Source organism: Rhincodon typus, chromosome 2 (assembly GCF_021869965.1).
Source record: "Rhincodon typus isolate 14 chromosome 2, sRhiTyp1.1, whole genome shotgun sequence".
In the NCBI taxonomy this organism is placed as follows: domain Eukaryota; kingdom Metazoa; phylum Chordata; class Chondrichthyes; order Orectolobiformes; family Rhincodontidae; genus Rhincodon; species Rhincodon typus.
The window spans coordinates 91514477-91541175 of NC_063333.1; the positions used below are offsets into that span (position 1 = coordinate 91514477).

At 39.7% G+C, this 26699-nt stretch overlaps 1 protein-coding gene across 1 annotated transcript; it reads right to left on the reverse strand.

Annotated features, from left to right (window-relative positions):
- Positions 1 to 413: 413 nt before the first annotated feature.
- On the reverse strand, positions 414 to 22378 carry ngly1 (N-glycanase 1). The gene is made up of 8 exons (XM_048614380.1): positions 22160 to 22378; positions 14484 to 14605; positions 12143 to 12288; positions 8459 to 8569; positions 6097 to 6267; positions 2761 to 2964; positions 909 to 1086; positions 414 to 799 (listed from the first exon to the last, which is right to left on the reverse strand). Exons 2-8 carry the CDS (start codon positions 14518 to 14520, stop codon positions 624 to 626), a joined length of 1023 nt encoding a protein of 340 aa, XP_048470337.1. The 5' UTR covers positions 14521 to 14605; positions 22160 to 22378; the 3' UTR covers positions 414 to 623.
- Positions 22379 to 26699: the final 4321 nt, after the last annotated feature.

The window sequence follows — 26699 nt, forward strand, 5'->3', positions numbered from 1 at the left end:
TCTGTACGTCTCCGTCTCAATTCAAATTGCCTAGATAACAGGTAGTTAAAAATGCAGTCAAGGCCAAGTGATTATTTTTCTCCACCAAGAAGTATGAATGGGAGTTGGTGAAGCCTTATGAAAAGAAATCCAGGAGAGATCCCAAAATACACTACTCTGTGTGTATGTATATTTGACTAACATAGGTTAATATTATGGTATGTAATAGTAATTTTAAAATACCTAATACTGAAATAAAGCCCTGCATTTAGATAGTGCCTAATAAAATTCTGAAGATAGTTAACCACAGTCGGTGTCTAATTAATTACTTTTAACGTGGTCACATGAATATATGGAGAAGCGAATCTGTGCTGCAACATTTTTTAGCTGGAGAAGCCATCAGAAATTTCATTAACACTTAGAACAGTACAAAATACAAGTAATCAATTTTTATTCGTCACATAGTACAAGTATTTTTCTACAAGTGATCCCATCACAAGTTCTAATAGAGAGTCAAAGTCTCACCTACATCCACAAGTATAGTACTGAAAATACTTTTTAGTGCAAATGCCTCTATTGAATAATATAAAAAATACTCGGTTTGAGTAATTTGGAAATTAGACTGGTGATAATTCATACTTAATCTAAATTTCCTTAAAAGTTATAATGATCTCCATGGGATAGTCCTGATGATCAGTCAAACTTTGTCTGAAGAGTTGGGTGTGCTGCCATGCAACATCTCCTTCTCCACCAGTTAGCTCTGCCTCCAAAATTAATTCAGTTGATCCATTAAAATCAGGGTATGAATGAGTACTTTCATCTAATTTCAAGAAAGATGTAAAAATTAAGACATTATGTTACTGTACTGAATTTTTTCCTTGCAATTAAGGAAAAATATTCATCAAATTCAATAATACTGCAATACACACCTCCGTTTAGGTCTACGCTGACCAAGTTTGAACTTAGGTGCCATTTAACATTTCCAGTTTGAAATGTCTGGCTCCTGGATCGAATGGAAACATTGTCAATCCTTAAACCCACTGAGCCACATTCAAACTTCCAACTGACTTTGGCACATGATGACCCTTCTGTGCGAGCTAAGTACACCTGGACAAGACAAAGAAATATACTGCATGAGGTAGTACACAGTAAAAGCTTTTATAATGAGTTATAGAGTCATAGAGTCCTACAGCACGGAGACAGGCCCTTTGGCCCAAACAGGTCCATGTCGACCAAAATGTTCATCCATGCTAACCCCGTTTCCATGTACTTGGCCCATATCCTTCTAAACCTTTCCTATCCATGTATTCATCCAAATGCCTTTTAAATATTGTTAATGTACCCACCTCAACCACTTCCACACCGGCAATTCATTCCATATGCATACCACCCTCTGTGTAAAATAAGTTGCCCTTCAGGTTCCCATGTATTCTTTCCCCTCTTACCTTAAACTGCTGCCCTCTAGTCCTCAATTCCCTGACCCTGGGAAAAAGACAATGCATTCACCCGATCCATGCCTCACATGATCTTATACACTTCTATAAGATACCCCCCCTGTCTCCTACCCTCGAAAGGAAAAAGTCTTAGCTTGTCCAACCTCTCCCTATAACTCAAGTTGGATTACGTTTATATTACAAAAGGAGTCATGTTCAACTGTAGCAGTGATAAGCATCAACTGAATGGTCAAATAATCCAAAAGTCTCTTCACCAATCTATACTATTGATCTTTGTTTGTAAATGAAAAGAGGTCAATTTCCATGACCAGCCATTTAAACTTTGATGCTACTTTGGTGAAGCTGAAATTATTTAGTGATTAATTATTTAAGAGTAGGTTCTGGCTATTTGGCCATTCAAGCCTGCTCCACCATTCAATACTGAGTGAATGGTAGCCTTTAGCTGACCTGGTGGTGATCTCAACTTCACTTTTGTACCCACACCTCCCCCATGACCCTTAATTCTTTTGTCCATCAATAGTCTATCTAATTCAAATATACCCTCCGCTGGTTTCTGGGGAAGAAAATTTCACAGAATAACAATGCTTGGAGAGAAAAAAAATATTTTCATTGCAAAACAGAGACTTACAGCATCACCTAAAGTCTGTAAGGTGGGTAAGGGGATAGAGGTACCAGGTGGATTACAGGGTACATTTGCCAGCTAAGTGTATGAAGGCTTACTCAGAGTTATGGAGAAAAGGTGGGGGTGGGAGTTAGAGTGGTGGCAGCAAGCTGGTCAGTCTTTTGGGTCGCCAGGTATTGGAACAGGCTTTAATCCCTATAACCTTTCCAAGTTAGCTAATCAATTACTCAGAACTCTCCAAAGTTTGTACTGCTAACTGAAGAATTTTTTTTGCTAACTGAAGAGTTATTTTTTGGTAGCAGAAGCTGGGAATTGCCCAGAGTTTTCCCAAAAAGTTAGCGGTGCCAGGACATGTGACATGGGACCCATCTACATTGCTGCAACTACTACCTTCTTATCAAAAGATCTGGGCCAGTGTAATCCTGACAATGATGAGTTGCAGCCAGGCTCATATGAGGGATTTTCCTTTTGTTCACACCCAGTCCACAACACTATTACAATCAGACAAACCAATTTTCCTCAAAGGAAGTTAAGCAGAAAATCCAAATACATTCTAAGGTATCCTGATGCAAATATGATCAGATCAAAGTTTATCATCTGAGACACTAATCTGCTTCTTCCACTGAGCTTGTCCTTGGAATATAATTCAAAATTTACGAAATTTTACATTGGAACTATAAAGATATGTTCAAATCAAAAGAATACTTTGTTGCAAGCCCACACCATTTTCCAGTCTTCTTCCACTTTCCGAATCACAGAATCCATTTTCCATACAGCTTTTTCCCAGTCGTTAATGATTTCATTGTTGTTGGAAATTCGAATATAATAATTTTCTACTACATTGTATTTAAGATGAAAAGACTTTGCTGATTTTTCTTTTTCAGTAGCAACGAAAGTGAATCCCGTGTTCTGTTCAGAAAAAAAAGGTGAAAAGTCATGCCTGGTATTACAAAATGTGTTCGTTGTAGTCCACATGAACATTAGCAAGCTTTTTGAAAATGTTGAACATGGCAGACTGGTCATAAACTAAAATCTAATGGGATCCAAGGCAATGTGAAAGTAAGACCAAAACTTAACTCAGTGGCAGGAAGTGTAATGGGCAAAGGACGTTTGTGTGACTGGAAAGCCATTTCCAATGGAGTTCCATAGTATTGGATCTGCCTCTGTGTTATGTAATGCATTTTAAATAGAGGCAGCATCTTTTAAAAATGTGTGAAATGTGTGAAAATTGCATGTGTGTTGATATTGAAGAAGAACATTGTAGGAGGAAGAAAATATCAATAGTCTGTTCCGGATGGCAAAAATGATATCCAATCCAGCAGGATGTGAGGGAATACATTTGAACAGTGTAACCAAGAGAAGGAAATACACAATAAATAGTAGGATATTACATAGAAACATAGAAGTTAGCAGCAGGAGGAGGCCATTCAGCCCTTCAAGCCTGATCCGCCCTTCTTTGTGATCATGGCTGATCGTCCAACTCAATAGCCTAATCCTGCTTTCTCCCCTTAACCTTTGATCCCATTCACCCCAAGTGCTATATCTAGCTGCCTTTTGAATACATTCAATGTTTTAACATCAACTAGTTCCTGTGATAATGAATTCCACAGGCTCACCATTTTTTGGGTGAAGAAATGTCTCCTCAACTCCATCCTAAATGGGGCAGCATGGTGGCTCAGTGGTTAGTACTGCTGCCTCACAGCGCCAAGAACCCGGGTTCAATTCTACCTTCGGGTGACTGTGTGGAGTTTGCACATTCTCCTTGTGTCAGCGTGGGTTTCTTCCCGGTGCTCCAGTTTCCTCCCACAGTCTAAAGATGTGCAGGGTAGGTGGACTGGCCATGCTTAATTGCCCATAGTGTTCAGGGATGTGTAGATTAGGTAGGTTATAGGGGGATGGGTCTGGGTGGAATGCTGTGAGGGTCGGTGTGGACTTGTTAGGCCGAAGGGCCTGTTCCCACACTGTTGGGATTCTATGATTCTAAATGGTCTACCCCAAATCCTCAGATTGTGGCCCTTAGTTCGAGACACACCCACGATCTGGAACGTCCTCCCTGTATCTACCCTGTCTAGTCTGTTAGAATTTTATAAGTCTCTATGAGATCCACCTCATTGTTCTGAACTCCAGTGAAAATAACCTAGTCAATCTCATATTAAGAAGGGTACAAAAACTGAGAGACTTTACAGTACATGTCCACAGATCCCAGAAGATATCAGGACAGGTAGATAAAAGTGGTCAAGGTAAATAGGATATATTGCTTTATTTGTCATAGAGTCATACAGCATGAAAACAGACCCTTCAGTCCAACTCGTCCACATTGACCATGTTCCCTAACTAAACTAGTCTCATCTGCCTGTGTTCGGCCCAGATCCCCCTCAAACTTTCCTATTCATGTACTTATCCAAATGATCTTTAAACATTGTAACTGTAACTGCATCTATTACTTCCTCTGGCAGTTCATTTCACACACAAACCACTCTGTGTAAAACAAAAAAAAAAAGTTGCCCCTCATGATCTTTTCAAATCTTTCTCTTCTCACCTTAAAAATATGCCCCCCTAGTTTTGAACTCCCCCACCTTAGGGAAAAGACCTTTGCTATTCACATTACGATGCCCCATATGATTTTATAAACTTCTATAAGGTCACCCCTCAACCTCCTACACTTCAGTGGAAAAAGTCCCAGTGTATTTTTATAACTCGAACCCTCCATTCCTGTCATCATCCTCGTAAATCTTTTCTGAACCCTCTTCAGTTTAATAATATCCTTCCTATAACAGTGCAACCAGAAATGCGCACAGTTATACAGGAGAGGCCTCAAAACATCCAAATTCTGGAGTATAAGAACAGGAGGCTGTGTTCAAACTGTATAGATGTAGCTTAATATGTCTTAGAGTACTGTGTACACTTCTGCTCACAGAAAGGATGTGATCATTCTGGACCGGTATGGAGGTTAAATGTAGAATATTACTAAGAATAGAGAATTTTAGATAAGAAAGATTGAACAGACCGAGGTTATTTCATTTGGAATGTAAGAGGCAGAGAGGAGATTTTATTGAGGTTTATAAAATTATTACAGGCATGAATATTGTTGATAACAATGGCGTAGTGTCAGCAGTGAGGCCAATGACCCAGAGTCCGATTTAAAAGCAGCTGGTAGAAAGACCTATGCTGAATTGGAAAAAGAAACCAATTCATCCAGAGGGTGGTCAGCATTTGGAACTGAACTTCTAAAAGGGTGATGGAGGCAGAATCCCTAGTTGCATATAATAAGTATTTGAATATACACTTGAAATGCTGTAATCATTACAGATCTCTAGGTCAAGATCTGGAAAAGAGGATATTTTTGGCCAGCATTGACACGATGAGCGAGATGGCTTAGCAATGTGTCATGACCACCAATTAATCTTGTAGCTGGGGAGAATGAAAATCAAGTCAAGGGACTAGTGTGTGTTTTTGGTTCTCTATGTGTGAGAGAAGTACGTTTCTTACTACAACTGCTGTTTTACATCCACACCCCTAGATAGTGAGGCTAGCAGCTAGGCAGAACAGAGAGCACAAAGATTAAGCTCATTTAGTTCCACAGATGTCCTCATAGGTAGACTTTGCAACAGCAACCAAAAATAGAATTCCGTGTTTTTTTTCACACCATAGCCCAGGGACACTGAGACTTTTAAATCAAAATGTACAGCTTCCAGTAAGGCAGCACTGCTGTCTCACAGCAACAGGGACCCAGGTTTGATTCCACCCTCAGGCGACTGTCTGTTGTGGAGTTTACACATTCTGCCTGTATCTGTGTGGGTTTCCACCGGGTGCTTTGGTTTCCTCCTACAGTTCAAAGATAGGTGGTTTGGCCATGCTAAATTGTCCTAGCGTCCAGGGGTGCGCAGGCTAGTGGTGGGATGCTTAGTGGAGGGTCGATGCAGACTAGTAGGGCCAAAAAACATCTTTCTACACTGTAGGGATTCTATGATTCTAATATTCTGAATGGAATGCCTAGAATAAGAAATTGGGCTCAAGAAGCCACTTTATATCATTACCAACCTGAGCAAGGGCTCCAGTTTCTCCTCTGGCTACTCTCCAAAGTACAGACCCTGATGTCCTTCCACCAAGTTCTCCTGGTTTTGGGGTCTTTGGTGAAATGAATTCCACAAGTTCAACAATCTGCCTTTCCAAAAGCTCCTGTTTCCTGTCTTGTGGAAGGAAGTGTTTTCTCTGAAATTATAAAACAATCTATATGGAACCAAATTTCAACTTAATCAGACAGATTAATAGTGTTTTTTAATCTGTTCCATTCATTTTATACTACAAATCTTATTAAATAAATCCCACTCAATAAATATCATTTTGGCTCGAAGCTAGAAGAGAGTGAGTGGTGGTGGAAGGTTGCTTTTCAGACTGGAGGCCTGTGACCAGTGGTGTGCCACAAGGATCGATGCTGGGTCCACTGCTTTTCTTCATTTATATAAATGATTTGGATGCCAACATATGGTTAGTAAATTTGCAGATGACACAAAAATTGAAGGTGTAGTGGACAGTGAAGAAGGTTACCTCAGAGTACAACGGGATTTTGATCAGATGAGCCGATGGCCAAGGAGTGGCAGATGGAGTTTAATTTAGATGAATGTGAGGTGCTGCATTTTGGAAAGGCAAATCAGGGCAGGATTTTATACACTTAATGGTAAAGTCCTGGGGAGTAATACAGAGCAAAGAGACTTTGGAATGCAGGTTCATAGTTCCTTGGAAGTGGAGTCCCAGGTGGACAGGATAGTGAAGAAGGCACTTGGTATGCTTGCCTTTATTGGCCAGTGCATTGAGTATTGGCTTTGGGAGGTCACGCTGTGGCTGAACAAGACATTGGTTAGGCTACTTTTGGAATACTGCGTGCAATTCTCGTCTTCCTGCTAAAGGAAGAATGTCGCTAAACTGAAAGGGTTCAGAAAAGATTTCCAAGGATGTTGCCAGAGAGTTGGAGGGTTAGAGCTATAAGGAAAGGCTAAATAGGCTGGGGCTATTTTCCCTGGAGCATCAGAGGCTGAGGGATGATCTTAGAGGTTTATAAAATCATGGATAGGGTGAATAGCCAAGATCTTTTCCCCAGGGCGGGCAGTCCAAAACTAGAGGGCAAAGGTTTAAGGTGAGAGAGGAAAGATTTAAAAGGGACCTAAGGAACAACTTTTTCCACACAGAGGGTGGTGTGTGTATGGAATGAGCTGCCAGAGGAAGTGATGGAGGTTGGTACAAATACAACACTTAAAAGGTATCTGGATCGGTATATGAACAGGAAGGGTTTAGAAAGATATGGGCCAAATGCTGGTAAATGGGACTAGATTTATTTCGGATATCTGGTCAACATGGATGAGTAGGACTGAAGGATCTGTTTCCATGCTGTACAACTCTTTGACTCTATGATTAGGTCTAATGCAGGAACAGCAAGTAATTAGGAATGCACATTGTACATTGGCCTTTATTGCAAGGGGTTCAGAGTAGGAATAAAGAAGTCATGGTTCAATATTGGGCTTTTGAGGCTAGTTTTGATCTTTTTACTCAAGGACGGAAGTATTTGTCTTAAAGGAAGCGCAAGTGAAGTTCACTGGACTAATTCCTGGGATCAGAGGACTGTCCATGAAGGAAGTTCAAATCGAATAGGCTTCTATTCTCTGGAGTTGAGAACAATCAAAAGGTGATCTCGTTGAAATTAGAAAAAAGGGAACTTGACAGGGCAGATGCTGAGAGGTTGGTTCCAGTGGATGGAACAAGGGGTTGGCTATTTAGCACACAGATTCGGAGAAAATTTGTCATTCCTTGTCATTGTGAATCTTTAGAATTTTCTATGCTGCAGGACTACGAATGCTGAGTCACAGAGTATACCAATCTCAGTTTTGAATAAAATTTTGGGCACTAAGGGAATTGGAGAATATTAGGTTTGGAATGTGCTGTTGAGATAGGACAGTAGCTGATTCCTGACCATTTCCGGTTTATTCAGATGGTCATATTTGAGAGATTTGAGAATACATCTGTAAGAGACCTGGTTTGAGAGCAGGAAAGGAGGGATGCACTTTTCGGAAGAGTACCATAAATAATTATACTATTAGGATTGTTGTATTTACATATTTGTAAGACACCAAATCTATTTCAGATAATTCTAACTGATTTTAACAAATAACACTGTAATTTATATTAAGCAATACAAACGGCAAATTGGAAAATAAATACCCAAAAGCTCAAAGACAGTTAATTGCAATAATTGACTTTGAATCAAGAGTGGATTGTATATATTATTTATAAGAACTGGTGGCTTGTTACCTTTTGCCATTTGTATATCATTTTCTCAAGAGGAAAGTCATGGATGCACATATGCATTCACACATGGTATTCGAACTAGCTCACAAAGTTATATACTGACCTCAGAATTTAATTTATTAATAGTTTCTCGTAGTAATCGCTCATTGAGTTTGGTTCTGCGTGTCAGAACCTCTTTATGTTTGCAGGAATATCTCCAGGTAACATCAACAACCTGAAATGATAAAAGGAACTGCATTGTCAAAGAGGAAAGTTTATTGAGAGACTTAAAATGAGAGAGAAGCTTAGGGAGGGAACTGTAGAATCCTAGGTCTGGATAGCTGAAACCTGGCCACCAAATGGTTATGGCAAAGGAAGGTGGGTTGCGCAAAGGTCCAGAGTTCAAAGAATAAAGAGAGTTCTTGCAGGATTGTAGGGCTGGTAATAGTTACAGAAATAGAGAAGGGCAAGGCCACAATTAAACTGAAAAGAATTTACACATGAAGAAAAGATTAAATTTGAGACGTGTTTGGACTGGCAGACATGATGAGGTGGTTGAAGGCAGCAAAGTTTTCAATAAGCTCAGGTTTATACAGGGAAAAAGATGTGAGGGTGATCAGTAAAGCATTGGAACCGTTGAACCTAGAGGTGACAACATGGATAGTAGTTTCAGTGGTAGATAAGCTTAGGCAAGATCTGAATTCAGCAGTATAAGAGAAGGATGTCATGGAGATGGAGAATATAAAGATTTAGAAGTCACATGACTGCAGGTTGCAAACTGTCTGCTTAAGACATTGCGAGTACGGTCAGAGTGGAGCATGTAATCGGTGAGAGAGAACAGACTTTGCGGTGTAGCCAGAGATCCCCAATATTGAAATGGAGGAAACTACAGCTCATCCAGGTTTGGATGTTAAACACATGGGTAGCAGAAAAGTTAAAAATGGGAGTAATTGATGGTGAGCCAAATGCTTAGAGGTAGACTTGGAATCTGACATCATATCTTGACTAGAGACAAAAAAACTGTGGATGCTGGAATCCAAGCTAGACAAACAGAAGGCTGGAAGAGCACAGAAAGCATCTGGAGGAAAGGAGCAGTCAACGTTCCAGGTATAACCCTTCTTCAGGACCCGAAACGTTGACTGCTCCTTTCCTCCAGATGCTGCCTGGCTTGCTGTGTTCTTCCAGCCTCCTGTTTGTCTACGTCATATCTTGGCTGCTGGCACGTAGCAGAATCTAACTAAGAACTAGTAGAAAGGCAAGTATAGATCCTTAGGAATTGGCAGAAGGAATGGATATAGGACCAGGATGAGAATCCATTGCATTAAGGCACTCTAGCTATGATTGAATAGGAAAGAATGAAACTAGGCAAGGTCATCTGAACAACAAGGAGGAGACATTAAACAAATATGAAGTGATTGACCATGTCAAATTCTGCAGAGAGGTGGAGAAGGACAAACTAAAATATGTACCACAGTCACAGCAAATGTCATATTATTACTCACATAAAGGCTGTATCAATGCTAAAAACAAGGTCTTAAACTTGATTTACAGGCTTTATGAATTTGTGAGAAGATGGTAGTGGATTTTAAGAGGCATAAACACATTCAAGGATTTTTAAGGGAAAAGGCAAGTTGGAGAAAAGGTGGAATGGATTTTTTGAGAAAAAGCTGGTGACAGCAGATTTAAAAGGAAAGAGAACAGGAAGTAGGTCTCATGGGCGAGATAGGCTTGAAAGGGCAGATAGGAGTGCAAATAGAGAAATACGCAGTTCCTGGGCTAGCAGCAAAACAGATCATTTTAGTCTCAGTGTCAAATGTGTGTCGTTAGAAGTGAAGGCAGAAGCAAAAGAAATTTTAAGTTACATATATAGGGTGCAGAAGAAGCCAAGAATTAACTGAGTGTTTCAGGATGACCCTGGAGCATTGAGCAGTTTTGGTGGAAGAGACCTTGGCCTCGTAATTCTTGACATGGTCCAGCCAGATCTGGCATGAATGGCTAATCTGGTTCTGCGCAAGATACTTTGAGGTCTGCACATCTTAACCTTCTGAAACTGAAGTTGAGATTGCAGCAGGACATTACATGAGAGTAAATGTTTAACAAGAACAGATCTTAAAGCAAATTTCCCAATAATTATTCAATTACAGCTCCGCTGTTCTACGAATTTTCTTGAGAGCTGTTTGAAGCTGTATAAGAGAAAAAAAGCAAGCCCTAGTTGATACAGCTACCCTTGATATGCATTGGTGAATCAGAATTGAGATGGCTACAAAATGACACTTGTGATGAAAGTCTGAAATTAAGTAACCCTTGCACAATAATCTCAATAAATTGATGTCTCAGTGAGACAGTTCATAGTAATGCAGAATATTCCTAATGATTGACTCATTTACGAGAATTGGAGGGATAGATCAGTTGAATGGCATTAGGATTCTTCCCAAAAATCTTCAGATAACAGAAAGTCCATGCTATTCTGCTCCAGATGTGTGTCATAACATGTTTGAACAGGTTGTTTAAAAATATCTTTTTTGAACTGACAAAAAATGCACTTGGGGCAACTAGCAATTAGTTGTGTGTTTTGCTGAGCTGCCATAATCCTTGAGTCAATTATGTCCTCACAATGGTGATAGTTTGGGAATTCCTGGGATGGAGGAATGTTAATAAATGTTAAGTCAGGTTAGTGCATGGCTTGGAGGTGATGTGTTCTCACAATATCGATGTTCGTGTCTTTCTAGAAATCAAAATATAGGACTGCGATAAAGTGGCTACATTGAAAACTGTAGATGATTCACTGGAATATGTGTCCAGTAGCAGTGATTGAAGTTATAGATATTAGTCAAATGTCAAAGGCACCAATGAGTTGCCCTACTTGGGATGGTTTTTGAAATGGTGCAGTTAAACCCATCTAGAAATAACCAGTAGTCCACCCCACTCCTGAATTGAGCCTTGTATACGATCAAGAAGTTTTGTGGTGAAATTAGACAATTGTTGCAGCTTCTACGCTCTTTCTGGTAGCTATTTTGATATGATTGGTACAATTAGGTCCTTGTCAGTTGGGCCATCAAGGTGCTAGTGGTGACAATTTTGGACACTATGGTGCTATTGAGTTTCAGAGAGATAAGTGAGCATGCTTTTATTAGACCTGTCATTCGTGATACGAGCTTACCGCTGACCTTCAACCCAGGCTTTGCCTTTCTCCAAGTACAGGCAGCTTCATGTTTAGAGGAGCGAAAAGATCTGATCAATATGGTATCATCACTGGATAGCCCGATCTTTGATCTTACAAAGAGAGTGAAATTGATGGAGCAGCTTAAGCTTGTCCATCCAAGAATGTATTGCTAAATGCAATAGCTCAATAGATAGTTTAGTATGTTTCTACATTCTTAGAGTCTGATTGGGAAAGTCAACCAAGGCTACATTTCCAGATACAATAAATGGAATAATTTAGAAATAGTGTCAAAACTAAACAGATTTAAAATGTGAATATAAATAAAGATAAATAAATAAAGTAAAAAGATAGATAAAGTCACATTCTGAGTATCAAGCACATGATTTACATAACTGCTAAATAGGATTTTAATAAGATTTTATTCACAGATGAAAAAGTAAACTGATTCCAGTAGTATTTATTAGCACTTTGCTGCTTTCATGTCTCCCACTTATTCCTGGAACCTGAATTATGTGAAACACAACATTACCTCTCTGGCTAAGGGCCAGAAGAACACAATTCACAAATCCTTTAAAGTCATTGATATCAAGCAATATATTCAAGGGATTGTCACCTAATTAGGATTTACACAAGCACAAATTTTACCTCATCCTTCGAAAATGCAAAAACATAAGACAGCTTTTTTCCCCATCCAACTTCATACAGGAGTGGTTTATCACAAACATTTTCACAGGGATCACAATGCAGCCACCTCTTCTGGGAGTTTGAGTATACCTCAGTCCATACATGATCTAAAAAAGACAACTAAAATCCAGTTACATTATCAAAACCAGCCTTCTGGTTACAGCTGCAATAACCAACTGAACTAGGTCAAAGGACTTTAAAATAACTCATATTCCAGTTTTCTTACATCACGCACGACATATGTCCAACGTTATGGATGATCCCACCTCTATAGTCATGCAGAACAATGCCAAAAAGAACCACATCTAATATAAATTGCAGTTAAATCAGGTTGCTGTTGAGCAATCATTTTATATTATCAGATTTCGCTTGATGTTATAAAACCCTGATGCCAGGGATTGCAGTGCATTGGAATTTGAAAATATTTGTGTAGTTTTCATTCTCAATGTCATGAAAAAAAAGGAATCATTAACATGGCCCTGAATTAACTTTGCAAGCCAACTGTTTAAAATGCCAGTTGTTCAACAAGGAATCTGATAGCTTAAATGATTATCCTACTGGACTAGTAATGCAGACGTGTCAGGAGATTAAAGCTGACATGGCAGGTTGTGAAGGTGAATTTGGTACACTTGGTAACTTGAGGGCTTACATTGGAAAGTGAGAATAAAAACTCAAAACTGCACGCAAGTAAACCTGCCACTCCTATTTATCCATATTATAGCTGTGACTCCAGTTTTACACTACCTGGTTGATTCATGTTTTCAGGCACCTAGGGATTGGTAATAAATACTGACGTTACAGTGTCACCTATATTCCAAGTACGAAGGAAGTTACCAGTAGATTTGGCAGCAATTCACTTCAAATTCACAAAACAAGTACGTCAAATAGTCAGACTCAGGAGCTCCATTAAAATGGAGTTGCAGCGACCCTCAGTCAAAATAGATTTCACATTAGATACAAATTTGTATCACCACATATTACTTGGACCTTGAATATTTACAATTAAATATGTATTTATGGTGCAAAGATGTTATAAAGTGCTCACAGCCAATGAACTACTTCATAGAATGGTGCCACTGTTGTAATTTAGGGAAGCTTCAAAGTTAACTTGCCTCTAACAAGGCCCTAAAATTGGCAATTTAAAAAAACCTGACCAGATATTTGTTTTAGGGGATAATTATTTGTCAGGATCCCAGGAGAATTCTCTTTCCAAAGGTGCCGTGGGAACTGATACTGCATTTAAATGAACTTCGATCATGTGGTCAAATCTCTGAAGTGGGGCTTAAACCCAGTTTTAACTCAGATGCAAAAGTGCTAAATCAAAGTTGAATGGACATAAAACAACCCATAAAGACTATAATCATTGGTATTAGCCATTCATGCATAGGACATTTTTGATTTATTTTTTAGGAATGATATCAGGCAAATCCAAAGGCAAGTCTATAAATACAAGAAAGCCTGACAATGTTACACATTATAGAAAGAAAAAGGCTGATTTGCAAAAAAAAATCCATTTTCTTGGCACGGACTGCAGCAAGATGAAAAGATGAGGCAAGTAGTGATTGTGTTACAAGTTCCTTTATTGGGAAGGTTAGAAATTAATTTTGAGAGAGTGGTTTAATTATAGTAATGTTACAATTAACTGCATTAGCATAAATTATAACAGATATTTCAGTTTTCACTTTATTTTAGCAAGTAAATGTATATTTTTCAGCAAAATGTGTATACATCAAAAGCTTGAAGTGGCATGATGTTATGCAGGAAAGTGAAACACCATGTTTGTCATGTATTACTATAAATGAACTGTTTAAATATTGGAAAACTGCTGCACATTTATTCTGATAATTTAATAGAATAGAATCATAGAATCCCAACAGTGTGGAAACTGGCCATTCGGCCCAACAAGTCCACACCAACTCTCTGAAAAGCATCCCACCCAGAGTCAAATCCCTACCCTATCCCTGTAACTCTGCATTTCATGGCTACACCACCTAACTGATGCATCCCTGGACTCTACGGGCAATTTAGCATAGCCAGTCCACCTAACCTGCACATCTTTGGACTGCAGACAAAAAAGAGCACCCAGAGAAATCCCATGCAGACACGGGACAATGTGCAAACTCCACACAGACAGTTGCTTGAGGGTGGAATTGAACCTGGGTCCCTGGCGCTGTGAGGCAGCAGTGCTTACCAGTATGATTCCGAAATTTCTTGAATTTAGTGCAAAATATCTGTAATATTGAAAAGTAAACAACATTTTCACTTTATTAAATTTCCACTTTACAGATATACGTTATTTTACCTGTTGTACACCAAACATATCTTGCTTCAAACCCCATGGCTCTGCAGCAAAGTGTGAAACAGTTGGCCCACTCTCCACAACGTCCCCTCCTGGTTTCCAATAACTTCTCAGCATGATTATACCTATATATTTCAGAGCATAAAAAAATGTCAAAATTAACATACTGTCAAACTTGTGGAAACAATTTTGACAGAGAATAACTTTCAAAAAATATTTTAACATACACAAAAGCAGATTATAATAAAGTGAATGCTATTTTATACAAGTAAACATCCCATACAGTTATTCATAAAGTAAGAAATATTGGAACAGGGTAGTCTCAAAAGCCAGATACAATGATGAACTTGCTTCCAACTGGACTACAAGGATCAGACCAGGGTCCAAAAACAATTGTCCATGCATCCAGTTCAGTTATAATTTCCAATAGTCCTTGACTTTGTTTTTGTTTGTTTTTATCAACTTCAGGCACTATCTTTATATGGTTAGAATTATTTCAACTTTCTAAAATTTTCTGTGGAGGCACAAGGAGCTCCTCATGTTTAATCTCACGTAATTGTATGATATCAGCAGTGGAGATGATAAATCATCTCTATTATGATGAAACAGATGTTGGTTATCTTTGATTTTGGGACAATACTGAGATATGATATCTTTATACTTGTACAAGTTTGATCAAGAGGAAGTAGTAATTTATAAATATTAGAAATGCTTCAACGCAAGATGGATGAATCTATATTACTAGAATGATCCGACATCAGTACATTCATTGTAAATCAACGTTCAGTTTACTGTATAAGAAAAGTGCAAGTAGTAAAATCAAAATAAACAAATGGCATGAGCAACTCATCTTCTGCAAGTATTCTCTTTTTAAGTATATTGTCCTGCTGCCCTCTCTTAACCTGCCCCTTCCTATAAAACTTCCTTACCATCGTTCATGGCTGCATCTTTAGCCTTACTATTTTTCCGTCTCGATTTCTATTGCCCTAAATATAAATAAGGCCAATTCTAGTCATTTTCTTACAACCATCTTATTTCATTTCGCATTTCAAACACTGAAATAAAGTCGCTCCAAGTCGTCAACTTCCAACTGTTTTGCCTTAGTCCCTCCATTAGGAATGATAGTCCTGGAGTTGATGATCTTCTCATTCACTTCCTGGCCTACTCCATTAATTCTACCATTCTCCCTCACCTGTGCCATATTCGCTCTTTCCCCCCAAGAAAATTCCAGGTTAGCCATTCAAGCTCAAGGGTTGCAGACTTCAATTTATCCAGCACAGAACTGGTTTGATCATTCATCATGAGATCTGTCTGGGCCACATTGTGTGTTATTGAGTTCTGTTGCCTTTTACAAAACCTACTCACCAAGTATCATGCTAAAATGTAAAACTTCACCTGACTTTTCTCCACCACTTCCAACTGTCCTCTTAAAACCTTTTTCCCCTGCCCTTTCAAAAAATAGAACTTAGATTATTTGTTACTAAGACCAATCATCTACTCAGCTGCCTCCAGCTTAATCACAACCTTCCCATTACCCATGAAACTTAATTTTCTATAGATTCCCCTCCTGAACATGTATCTATCACTAACTAGCTTTTCTCCTGTCTCCCTTAGCACCTTTTCTGAGCTCTGCCTTTCTGTGGAATCCTTCTGCTGTTCTCCCAAGTTGGAGACCATTCAACTTCCATTCCTTAATTTATAAGTAGCTGGCAGTGTAAACAGTCTGCTCACCCTTAGACCTTGAATGTGTTGTCACCTCCCAAATCCATGTCCCTCTTTTCTCACAACTGTTTGAGATTCTCGAATCAGGTTTCATACACTATCATAGCACTGAAATGCCTCTAATCAAAGTAATTGTTGACGTCCTGTGTCTAAGATCACAGTACATTCTCATTCCTCAACTTCAATATCACATTGTCAAACAACCATCCCATTGTGAGAATCAAGTTGAAAAGTAGATGTCCTCTAAATTTATTCAAGCTTTGGTTCGATCACATTTGAGTGCTATTCTTGATACCAGATTATAATAAAGTGGCTGAGGAAAGGAGCAAAAAATTTACAAGGGCTAAGATTAAAACCTTGAGCTGTGGAATAATATCTATCAGGAAGGGATGAATAGCTGGATTTCTTTTCTTTTTGAATAAAGTGAGAGTGGTGATCTAATATAGCTCCTTCACAATCGGAAATGTTTTTAATAGAAATGTATCCACTTGAAGGAAGAGGAAATCGGGAGATTATCAATATAATAGTTATCAAGAAATCCAATAGCGAAATCAGTAGGAACTTCTTTAATTAGAAAGTGGAACTCTCGGTCAAGGAAAGTAGTTGAAGTTCAAAGCAGGGATGCATTCAAGAGGAAACTAGATAAGCATGAGGGAAAAGGGAATACAGGGTGATAACAGCTGAGTTAGATGAAGCAAGGTGGAAGGAGGTTTGAGTGAAACAAAATGGTGGCTTGTACCAGTTAGGCACGTGGTCTTTCTGTGCTGATAAACAATTCTATGTGAACCAGTTCCAACATCCCCCACCCCCACCTCCGCCACCGCCCATTTTATGTGATGGGATTTTCTCTGCTTTGTCCAACTCAAACTTATTTAGTCATACAAATCCTCATGTGATTGCAATGAGTCCCAATATATATTCTGTTGCCTCATTACCACCTGGAGCTGAATAAAACTGTTACCAATCTCAACATCCTCTTTGACTCCGAGCTGAGCTTCTGATTACATATTCTCTTCAGGACTACTACTGCATCATCCATATTTAACTCTGCCTCATTCCCACTGCTGCTGAAATCCTCATCCATGCTTTTACCACTTCAAGCCCTGTCTGGTTGATCTCCCAAATTCCATCTTCCATAAATTACATTTCATTCAAAATTATACTGCAAGTATAATAAGCTGCATCAAATCCTGCTTACCCATCACCCATAGGCGTGCTGACCTATCAACACCTCAATTCCAAAATTATCATGTTCAAATCCATTCTAGGTTCTCCCTTCTTACTATATCGGTAACCTCCTTCAGTCCTACAACCTTAAGAACTTGGTTCCTCCATCTCTGGTCTCTCAGCCCATGACATTGCTTTCTTTTCGCTCATCATGGGGATGCTTTCTGAATTTTGGGAAGTCTGGAAGATCAAAAGCAATGTGTTCACTATTTCTGTAACAATCTTTTTCCCAGCCTAGAATGTAGATATTAAGTTACAGGGGCATACTGTTAAGTTCACAATGAGGTAGCTTTGGAAGTGGAAGTCAAAATTCAGAAATTCTAAAGTAGACGCAGTAGGATTATGGTTTATTTTTGCATTTTATTTGTGATACATAATGTGGTTTGAACAATTCTGTAGTTGGCCACAAGCTGATTCAATTGGGAAGATACAGCACAACTGCTGTCAGAAGGAAAGATGCTTAACCCAATTACATGCCAATTGTTTTGAAGCACTTAATTCTTGGCCCACTTTAAAGGCTGGACAGATTTACGACAATTATCATCCAAGTATGACTGCTTCTGTACAGTCCTAAAACAGGAGTGCAAATTCAATCAGAAACATAATACTGTACGCAATTCAATGTATGGTGAAACTAGATTCTTGAAGCAAAAGGGTGTGGTTTTTCATTTCTTCATGGGGTATAGGTGTTGCTGGCTAGGCCAACTTAGCCCTATCCCTAGTGACCCAAGAGAAAGTGGCGATGAGTTTTCTTTTTGAATCTCTGCAGGCCATTTGCTATAGTTGGACACACAACGTTGTTAGGAGTTCCAAGATTTTGACACAGCGACACTGAACGAACGATATTTCCAAGGCAGAATGGTGAGTGGCTTGAAAGGAAAGTTGCAGATGGTAATGTTCCCTTGCATCTGCCACCTTGTCCTTATATAGATGGTATTGATCATCGGTTTGGAAGGTACTAAGAAACACTGGTAAATTTCTGCAGTGCCTCTTGTGGATGGTATACACTGCTGCTACTCAGCTCAGGAGTGAAGGGAGTGAATGTTTGTGGATGTGGGTGCCAGTCAATCAGGCTGCTTTGTCCTAGATGGCATATTAAAAACCCAGAAAAGGAAGTGTGCATCAGAGACAAGATGAGTAGGCTAAGTGGATGATGAGGGACAGTCAAGTTTGTAAACATCTGACTCAACAGGGAGCGGTCTCAAAGAAAGAAGACAGCGGAAGAAAATAGTTTCTACAAATATGTAAAATGAAAAAAAAAGTGGCTAAAGTAAACATTGGTCCTTTAGAAGATAAGAAGATTGCAGCAGATTGGAAAATGGCAAATGTGACACCACTGTTTTTAAAAAAAACAAAAAGGAGGTAGACAAAAGGTAGGGAATTATAGGCCGGTTAGCTTAAATTCTTTTAGTGAGGAAAATGCTTGAATCTATCATCAAGGAAGAAATAGCAAGACATCTAGATAGAAATTGTCCCATTGGGCAGATGCCATATGGGTTCATGAAGAGCAGGTCATGTTTAACTAATTTACTGGAATTCTATGAAGACATCACAAGCATGGTGGACAATGGGGACCCAGTAGATGTGGTGTATCTAGATTTCCTAAAGGCATTTGACAAGATGTTGTACAAAAGGCTATGGCATAACATAAAGGTGCACGGCGTTACAGGCAATGTATTAGCATGGATTGAGGATTAGGTAACCAACAGGAAACAAAGAGTGGGAATAAATGAGTGCTTTTCTGGTTGGCAATCAGTGACTAGTGGTGTGCCTTAGGGATCAGGGTTGGAACCACAATTGTTTACAATTAACACGTGGAGTTGGGGACCATGTGTAGTCTGTCAGTATTTGTGGATTACACTAAGATGAGTGGTAGAGCAAAGTTTGCAGAGGGATGTACATAGTTTAAGTGAATGAGCAAAGATCTGGCAGATGGAGTACAATGTTGATAAATGTAAAGTCATCTATTTTGATTGGAATAATAGTAAAACGGACTATTATTTGAACAGTAAAAAATTGCAGCATGCTGCTGTGCAGAGGGACCTGGGTGTCCTTGTGCATGAATCGCAGATGGTTGGTTTGCAGGTGCAACAGATAATTAAGGCGCCAAACGGAATTTTGTCCTTCATTGCTAAAGGGATTGAGTTTAAAAACAGGGAGATTATGTTGCAGGTGTATAGGGTGCTGGTGAGGCCCCACCTGGAGTACTGCGTGCAGTTTTGGTCTCCTTACTTGAGAAAGGATGTGCTGGCACTGGAGCAGGGTGCAGAGGAGATTCACTAGGTTGATTCTAGATTTGAGAGGGTTGGCTTATGAGGAGAGACTGAGTAGACTGGGATTATATTCATTGGAATTTATAAGAATGAGGGTGGAAATTTTATAGAAGCATATAAAATTATGAAGGGAATAAGATAGAAGCAGGGTGGATGTTTCCGCTGGCGATTAAAACAAGAACAAGAGGACACAGCCTCAAATTAGGGGGAGCAAATTTAGAACTGAATTGAGGAAGAACTTCTTCATGCAAAGTGTTATGAATCTATGGTATTCCCTGCCCAGTGAAGTAGTTGAGGCTTCCTAATTGAATGTTTTCATAGCTAAGATAGATAATTTTTTGATTGGTAAAGGAATTAACGGTTATAGTGAGAGGATGAGTAAGTGGAGCGGAGGCCACAAAAAGATCAGCCATGATCTTATTTAACGGCAGAGCAGGCTCAAAGGTCTAGATGGCCTACTCCTGGTTCTTATGTTTTTCAGGAAAATGATTGATAGTAAAAAGGTAAAGAAACAGTCATGAGTAAAACAATATGTTGAGCAACTAACAAGTAACTAGGGTATTTTAAGTCTAGCTTTGTCGAAGGGTCCACGTAATAAATAATTTCACTGGTAACTATTCCTTAGTGAAGACTGATTGTCACATTCTGAATTTCATAGAATTGGAGTGTGATGTGGTTGAGCCAAAATTAAGGGTTGGAATTTAAGCAAAGCCAACCACAGGAGTGAGGGCAAATTGGGCAATATAGATCACAAAACTGGATTAAAAGATATAATGACATTTACGCATCTAAAGAAATCATTCATAATTCTTAAGAAACATGTATTCTTTTAATGAAAAGAAAAATCCATTGGAAAAAGTGGTACAATCAAGACCCTCTACAGAAGTTATGAATAGTTCTTGTTTAAATGAGCCTTATAATATTATGAAATGCAATAAACTTGAAGATTGCAAATTTAAAAAAAAATGAGCAAGAAACAGAGGGAAACAGATTGACAACAAATTATAAAGTATTTTAAAAAGTTCATGTTTTTACAATATAGAAAAGGAAAAGATTAGTGACAGTAAATGTGGATTCCTGAGAGACAAATACAGGAAAATTTATAACAGGAAGTAAAGGCAGACATTAGTCAAATATTTTATATCCTTTTTCAAACCAGAACTCAAATAGTGAGAACCTAGGGTACGGTATCCAAGAGGCATTCTGTAAACTGTTAGCAGAGATTTTTGAGAAATGAATGGGAATAAAAGCTGACAAATAGTTATAATCTGATGGTCTACCTCCTATGGTTTTAAAAGCGATGACTTCAGTTTTAAGGAATATGTTGGGTCTTCATCTTCTAGAATCCAGGGAATTCAAGAATAGATTCCCTGGATTGCAAGGTAGCAAAAGAGCTGACAAGGATTGCAGAGGTTCAAGAATGCAGATTACACACTTCAAGGATAACAGGGATGGGTGATACATACTAGCTTTACCAGTGATGGCCACATCTCATGAACAAAAAATATAACCTCCCTATTTAAAGGCATCAGTGGTGGGAAAATTGCTTGAATACAGCAAACTTTATTTTAACTGGCACCTAAGGTACCGGCAAAAATTATATACCTGAAATACCGGATGTTTACTGCATTATTGAAATCTAAGTAATCATTTGAAGGTGCAAATGGGAAGGCTGTCTGCCAATAAGTTTTATTTGTGATTTATGCTGTAAATAAAAATATAACAATGACATGTATAGCCCTTGCATTATGTTTCTATTACTTAGTGTGTGTTTTTACATATGAACTTCTCGATCAACTGGAATATTTGATCAACTGGTACACTCCTGGACCCATAAGTGCCAGTTAATAAAAAGTTTGCTGTATATCCTTAGGGATAAGCCTATAAGGCAGGATCTCAATTCTGAGCTAATTGCCTGCTGTTAGACCTGTTGAGTGTTTTTGGAACTTGGCTTTTATTTCAGATACCCAGATTTTATTTGTGTTGTAATAAAATTGCTGATGGGTGAAACACCAAGATTGTCTTTGAAATAAATTACAAATCTACTTAAAGCAACGTGAAATACAATGGAAAAAATGTTTTCCTTGCTTTATTTCTGAAATGACTGGGACTAAAAATTTATATTCGGTCAAACAATAGATTCGGAAAGGGTAGCAAGTTGCTTTTATTGTGTAAACAATCCAAAGGTTCATATTCCTCTCTAATAAATAAAAAATGGAAACTGATAATACTTGAAGCCAAATTTACATTTAAGAATTATTACATGCTTTACTTTTTAGCTGAAGATTTGAATGGCTAGGAATACTTTTAAAAATGAATATCCAAGTGCGCCCTAAATAAAGTACGCAGTGTCTCACCAGTAAGCTAAAGGATTATCGTACACAAGTCAAATTGAATTGTGTGGGTTGAAATTTTGTCATTATTCAGCACAAACCTTACTTCATAGGAGGTGTATACCTTGGAAATCGATTGCAGGTATAACATTTATTGCAAAGATGATTTTCAACTCTTTGAGCACCCCATCTTATATCTTCACTGGACGGTGAAAGTGAACCTGATGCCTGTGTTGCTCCTCCACAATTGTTACAGGGCAAAGTATCTACCCATTGGAAAAAATCCTGTTTAAACCATTGCAAAAGCTCCAATAACAGAAAGTCTTCCAGTTTTACTGTGGCCCCTATAAGAAAGATAAATGTTACAATTATATAGGTTCTTTTGTGACTTCAAACATTTTACAAAATAGTTCTACAGCAAGAGCCATCTGCAGGAGACAAAGTAAATTGGGGTCATGGCAGAAGTCAGAATTACCACATGGTGCTCCTCTAACTGGTCCATGGTATCAAGAAAACAGCAATACCAAGCAGATAGCCAAATGTAAGCCACACACTTGGTTATCACACAGAAGGACTCCACGGATCATGGCACATCCGCCGACACCAGTCACACTATTTCTGGTACCGCAGATACCGCAGCTTCCTGCCTGCATCAAGGAGGCACCAGCCAACGCCGCTCCTACAGCCAGCAGCTTTACAATCAACACCAGCCCCCAGACCTGCCCCTCACTGAGGACGAACAGTCAGTCCTCAGTAAAGGACTCACCTTCACCCCCTCCACCCGAACATCAACGAATACTGCTCACACCTGGATGTCTAACAGTTTTTCCGCCACCTCTGCGCTTATTTCTTTAATCGCGAGACTAACCCTGCCTCCAACACACACCATCCTCCTGGACACCACCCCAAAGCCTCCTACCCTCCCTCAACCTCTTCATCTCTAACTGCTGTCATGACATCAATCGCTTCAACCTCTCCACCCTTCTCACCCACTCCACCCCTAACCTCACTATCAAACCCACGGACATGGGAGGCGTGCAGTTGTGGTATGACGCACTGACCTTTACATCGCCAAGGCCAGACGCCAACTCACTGACACCTCCTCCTACCACCCCCTTGATCATGACCCTACCCCTGACCACCGAAACATCATCTCCCAGACCATCCATAACCTCATCACCTCAGGTGACCTCCCACCCACAGCCTCCAACCTCATCGTTCCCCAACCCTGCACCACCCGTTTCTATCTCCTTCCCAAAATCCATAACCAACTGCCCTGGCCGACCCATTGTCTCTGCCTGCTCCTGCCCCACCAAACTTATCTCCACTTATCGACTCTATTTTTTCCACCTCCTCCAAAACTTCCAATTCCCTGGCCCCCAACACCTCATTCACCATGGATGTCCAGTCCCTGTATACTTGCATTTCCCATGCAGATGGCCTGAAAGCCCTCCACTTCGTCCTCTCCTGCAGGCCCAACCACTCCCCCTCGACCGACACCCTTATCCACCTAACTGAAATCATCCTTACCCTTAACAGCTTATCCTTCAACTCCTCCCACTTCCTACAGACGAAAGGGGTGGCCATGGGTACCCGCATGGGCCCAAGCTATGCCTGCCTCTTTGTAGGATACGTGGAACAGTCCCTCTTCCGCAACTATCCCCCACCTCTTCCTCCGTTACATCGATGACTGTATCGGCACCGCCTTGTGCTCCCACAAGGAGCTCGAACAGTTCATCAACTTTACTAACACCTTCCACCCCAACCTTAAGTTCATCTGGACCATCTCTGATACCTCTCTCTCCTTCCTGGACGTCTGTCTCTGTCTCCATCTCTGGTAACCACCTTGAAACTAATATCTATTTCAAGCCCACTGACTCCCACAGCTACCTAGAATACACCTCCTCTCACCCACCTTCCTGCAAGAATGTGATCCCCCTATTCCCAATTCCTCCACCTCTGTTCCCGTTCCACTCGCGGACATCCCAGATGTTCTCATTTTTCAAGGACTGCAATGATCCCCCTCCCCCGCAATAAGAACAAAGATAGAATTCCCCTCGTCCTCACGTATCACCCCATTAACCTCCTGATTTAATGCATCATTCTCCGCCACTTCTGCCACCTGCAATCTGACCCCACTACGAAGGACATATTTCCCTCCCCACCTTTATATGCCTTCCAGAGGGCCCGCTCTCTCTGCGACTCCCTCGTCCCCCCCCACCTTGCCCTGCAACCGCAGGTGGTGTTACATCTGCCCCCTCACCTCCATCCCAGGCCCCAAAAAAAGCCTTCCACATTAAACAGATGTTCACCTGCACATCCGCTACATCGGTGAGACCAAGCGGAGGCTCGGAGATCGCTTTGTGGAACATCTATGCTCTGTTTGCAACAAACGACAACACCTCTTAGTCGCAAACCACTTCAACTCCCCCTCCCACTCCCTGCACGACATGTCCATCTTGGGCCTCCTCCGGTGTCACAACAATGCCACCCGGAAACTGGGGGAACAGCACTTCATATTCCATGGAAGCCTACAACCCCAATGGTCTCAATGTAGACTTTACAAGCTTCAAAATCTCTCATCCCAAGACCGGCACCCTCTCTCATCCCCGCCTCCTTGACTTGTCTGTCTTCTCTCCCACCTATCTGCTCCTCCCACCTCACTGACCAACACCCACCCCCACTTCCTACCTACACTCACCTTTACTAGCTTCATCCCCACCTCCCTGACCTGTCCATCTTCTCTCCCACCTATCTGCTCCACTATCCACCTTCTATCATTGCAGCCCCCCCCTTCCCCTCCCCCATTTCTGAAGAAGGGTCCAGACCTGAAACATCAGCTTTCCTGCTCCTCTGATGCTGTCTGGCCTGCTGTGTTCCTCCAGCTCCACACCTTGTTATCTTAGATTCCTGGAAACACTGCCTTCAATTGAAATTCAAAAAAAAACCTAAGTACAATTTTGTGGCTGAAAGGTTAAGGTGCACTTTCATGATCCCTTTCTTTTCCTGTCAGGATAGGACTGAGCTAGAATAATTAGCTTTTCCCTATTTCATTCAAGAAATCAGATAAGATTAGAAGTCCTGGAAAATGATGATACAGTGTCAATATTTCATGGAATTTCTGCACTATCACACACCACTGACAAGCAATTACTATGATATAGGTTAAGAAATTCCAAGGTATTGTTAAAAAGAGACTAGTACCATTACTAGATATTACGGCTGGATTGAAATTGTCTGGACGAAAATCTGACATCTGTTTCAAGAGTAACACAGGAATTAATATCCAAGGGACTCTCAGAAATTTGCAACTATTGACTTCTTAGTAACTTTCTCCAAAATACCAAGCACATATCCAATATCAGATATCACCAAATGTTTGCAATAGCCTTGTATTGGTAGCAATTTGAATCATAATTCTTTTAATCTAAAAGCTAACGTTTCAACCCTCTGAAACCAGCAACATTCATTTAGAATTCCTTCGCTAGAGACAGTATTTTGATGTGGTGTGAAGGTGTGCACTCTCATGACTCTGAAAGCTAAGCTGCTGACAGTATAAATTCAAGGTATGACCACCTGAACAACATAGGAGCAAAAATAGAAACCAGAAGAAAAGCAGTTGACCAGTGTCCCATTATGGTTTGAGATTCAGGCTATTGACGTGTAGAAGAAAAAGAATCGCTTCATCCTACTGAAACAAATTGTTTCTGTTACAGGCTTACAAATACGATCAAATGTAGAATATCACCATTAAAGAAAGGCAAAATCATTTTGTTTCTGTCAAATATCTTGCCTTAGATAGACAGCAGAGGAAGAAATAAGTTAGGGTAAAGTGGTTATCAAAACTGAAGGCTAAGCAACTAATGGAGCAGTTGCAGCTTGGATCTGAAATTGGTTAAAAGACCAAAAGCAAAAGAGTAATGGTGAAAATGGAAGTATACAATGATGTCCACCAGGGGTCAGCAATTAGACCATTTCTTCTTATTATCTGCAGTTGGACAAATTGGTCAGAATTTAAAGTGTTAGAGATGGCACAACGCTCTGAAATGTAGCAAATAGGTGAAGGGGAGAGCAAGAGATTCAAACAAGATAGGCAGAATGAGATCATAAAGGAGAAAATGATAGAAGAAATGGCCTAATAAATTATGTTCAAGAAAGTGGCTCACCAACAGCTTTACAAGGTCAATTAGGGACGGAAAATAAATGTTGGCTTAACTATGCATGCTCTCGTCCAAAGAATGAGTTATAAAAAAAAAGTATCAGAACAAGTAACATGCTCACCTTGTGAAAAAATGCATTTTACTGAGAAAAATGAAAAGGCAAAATAAGCTTAATTGTATAATTTTAAAATTAATGGCAGAATAAAAAGATCTGGTTTCTCTGTCTTCCATCTTCAAAGATTAGTGCAACTTGAGGAGGCTGTTTTTAAAAGGCCTATGGATCTTGCCTTTAATACCAAAGCAAATAATACAAAAGTAAAGAATTGATTTTCAACCTTAATGAAACATTGCTCAGGCTCAGCCTGCATCCTTTGAAATTCCAAAGACTAAGAGGTGATCTTATTTAAGCACAAAAAACTCCTGAGAGGGTAGATATTGAAAGGATGTCACCCCTTGACAGAGAGAGAAGAACAAAGGAGATAGCTTTATACTGTTAAGTCTCTC

Bases quoted from the DNA above. Each gene is read 5' to 3' on its own strand.
- ngly1 (XM_048614380.1), bottom strand. From the start codon at position 14,520: ATGGGGTTTGAAGCAAGATATGTTTGGTGTACAACAG. The intron at 12,289-14,483 runs GTAAAATAACGT...TGTCTTTTTTAG, and splicing joins ATATGTTTGGTGTACAACAG to ATCATGTATGGACTGAGGTA. The intron at 800-908 runs GTGTGTATTGCA...TCTTGAAATTAG, and splicing joins CAGCGTAGACCTAAACGGAG to ATGAAAGTACTCATTCATAC.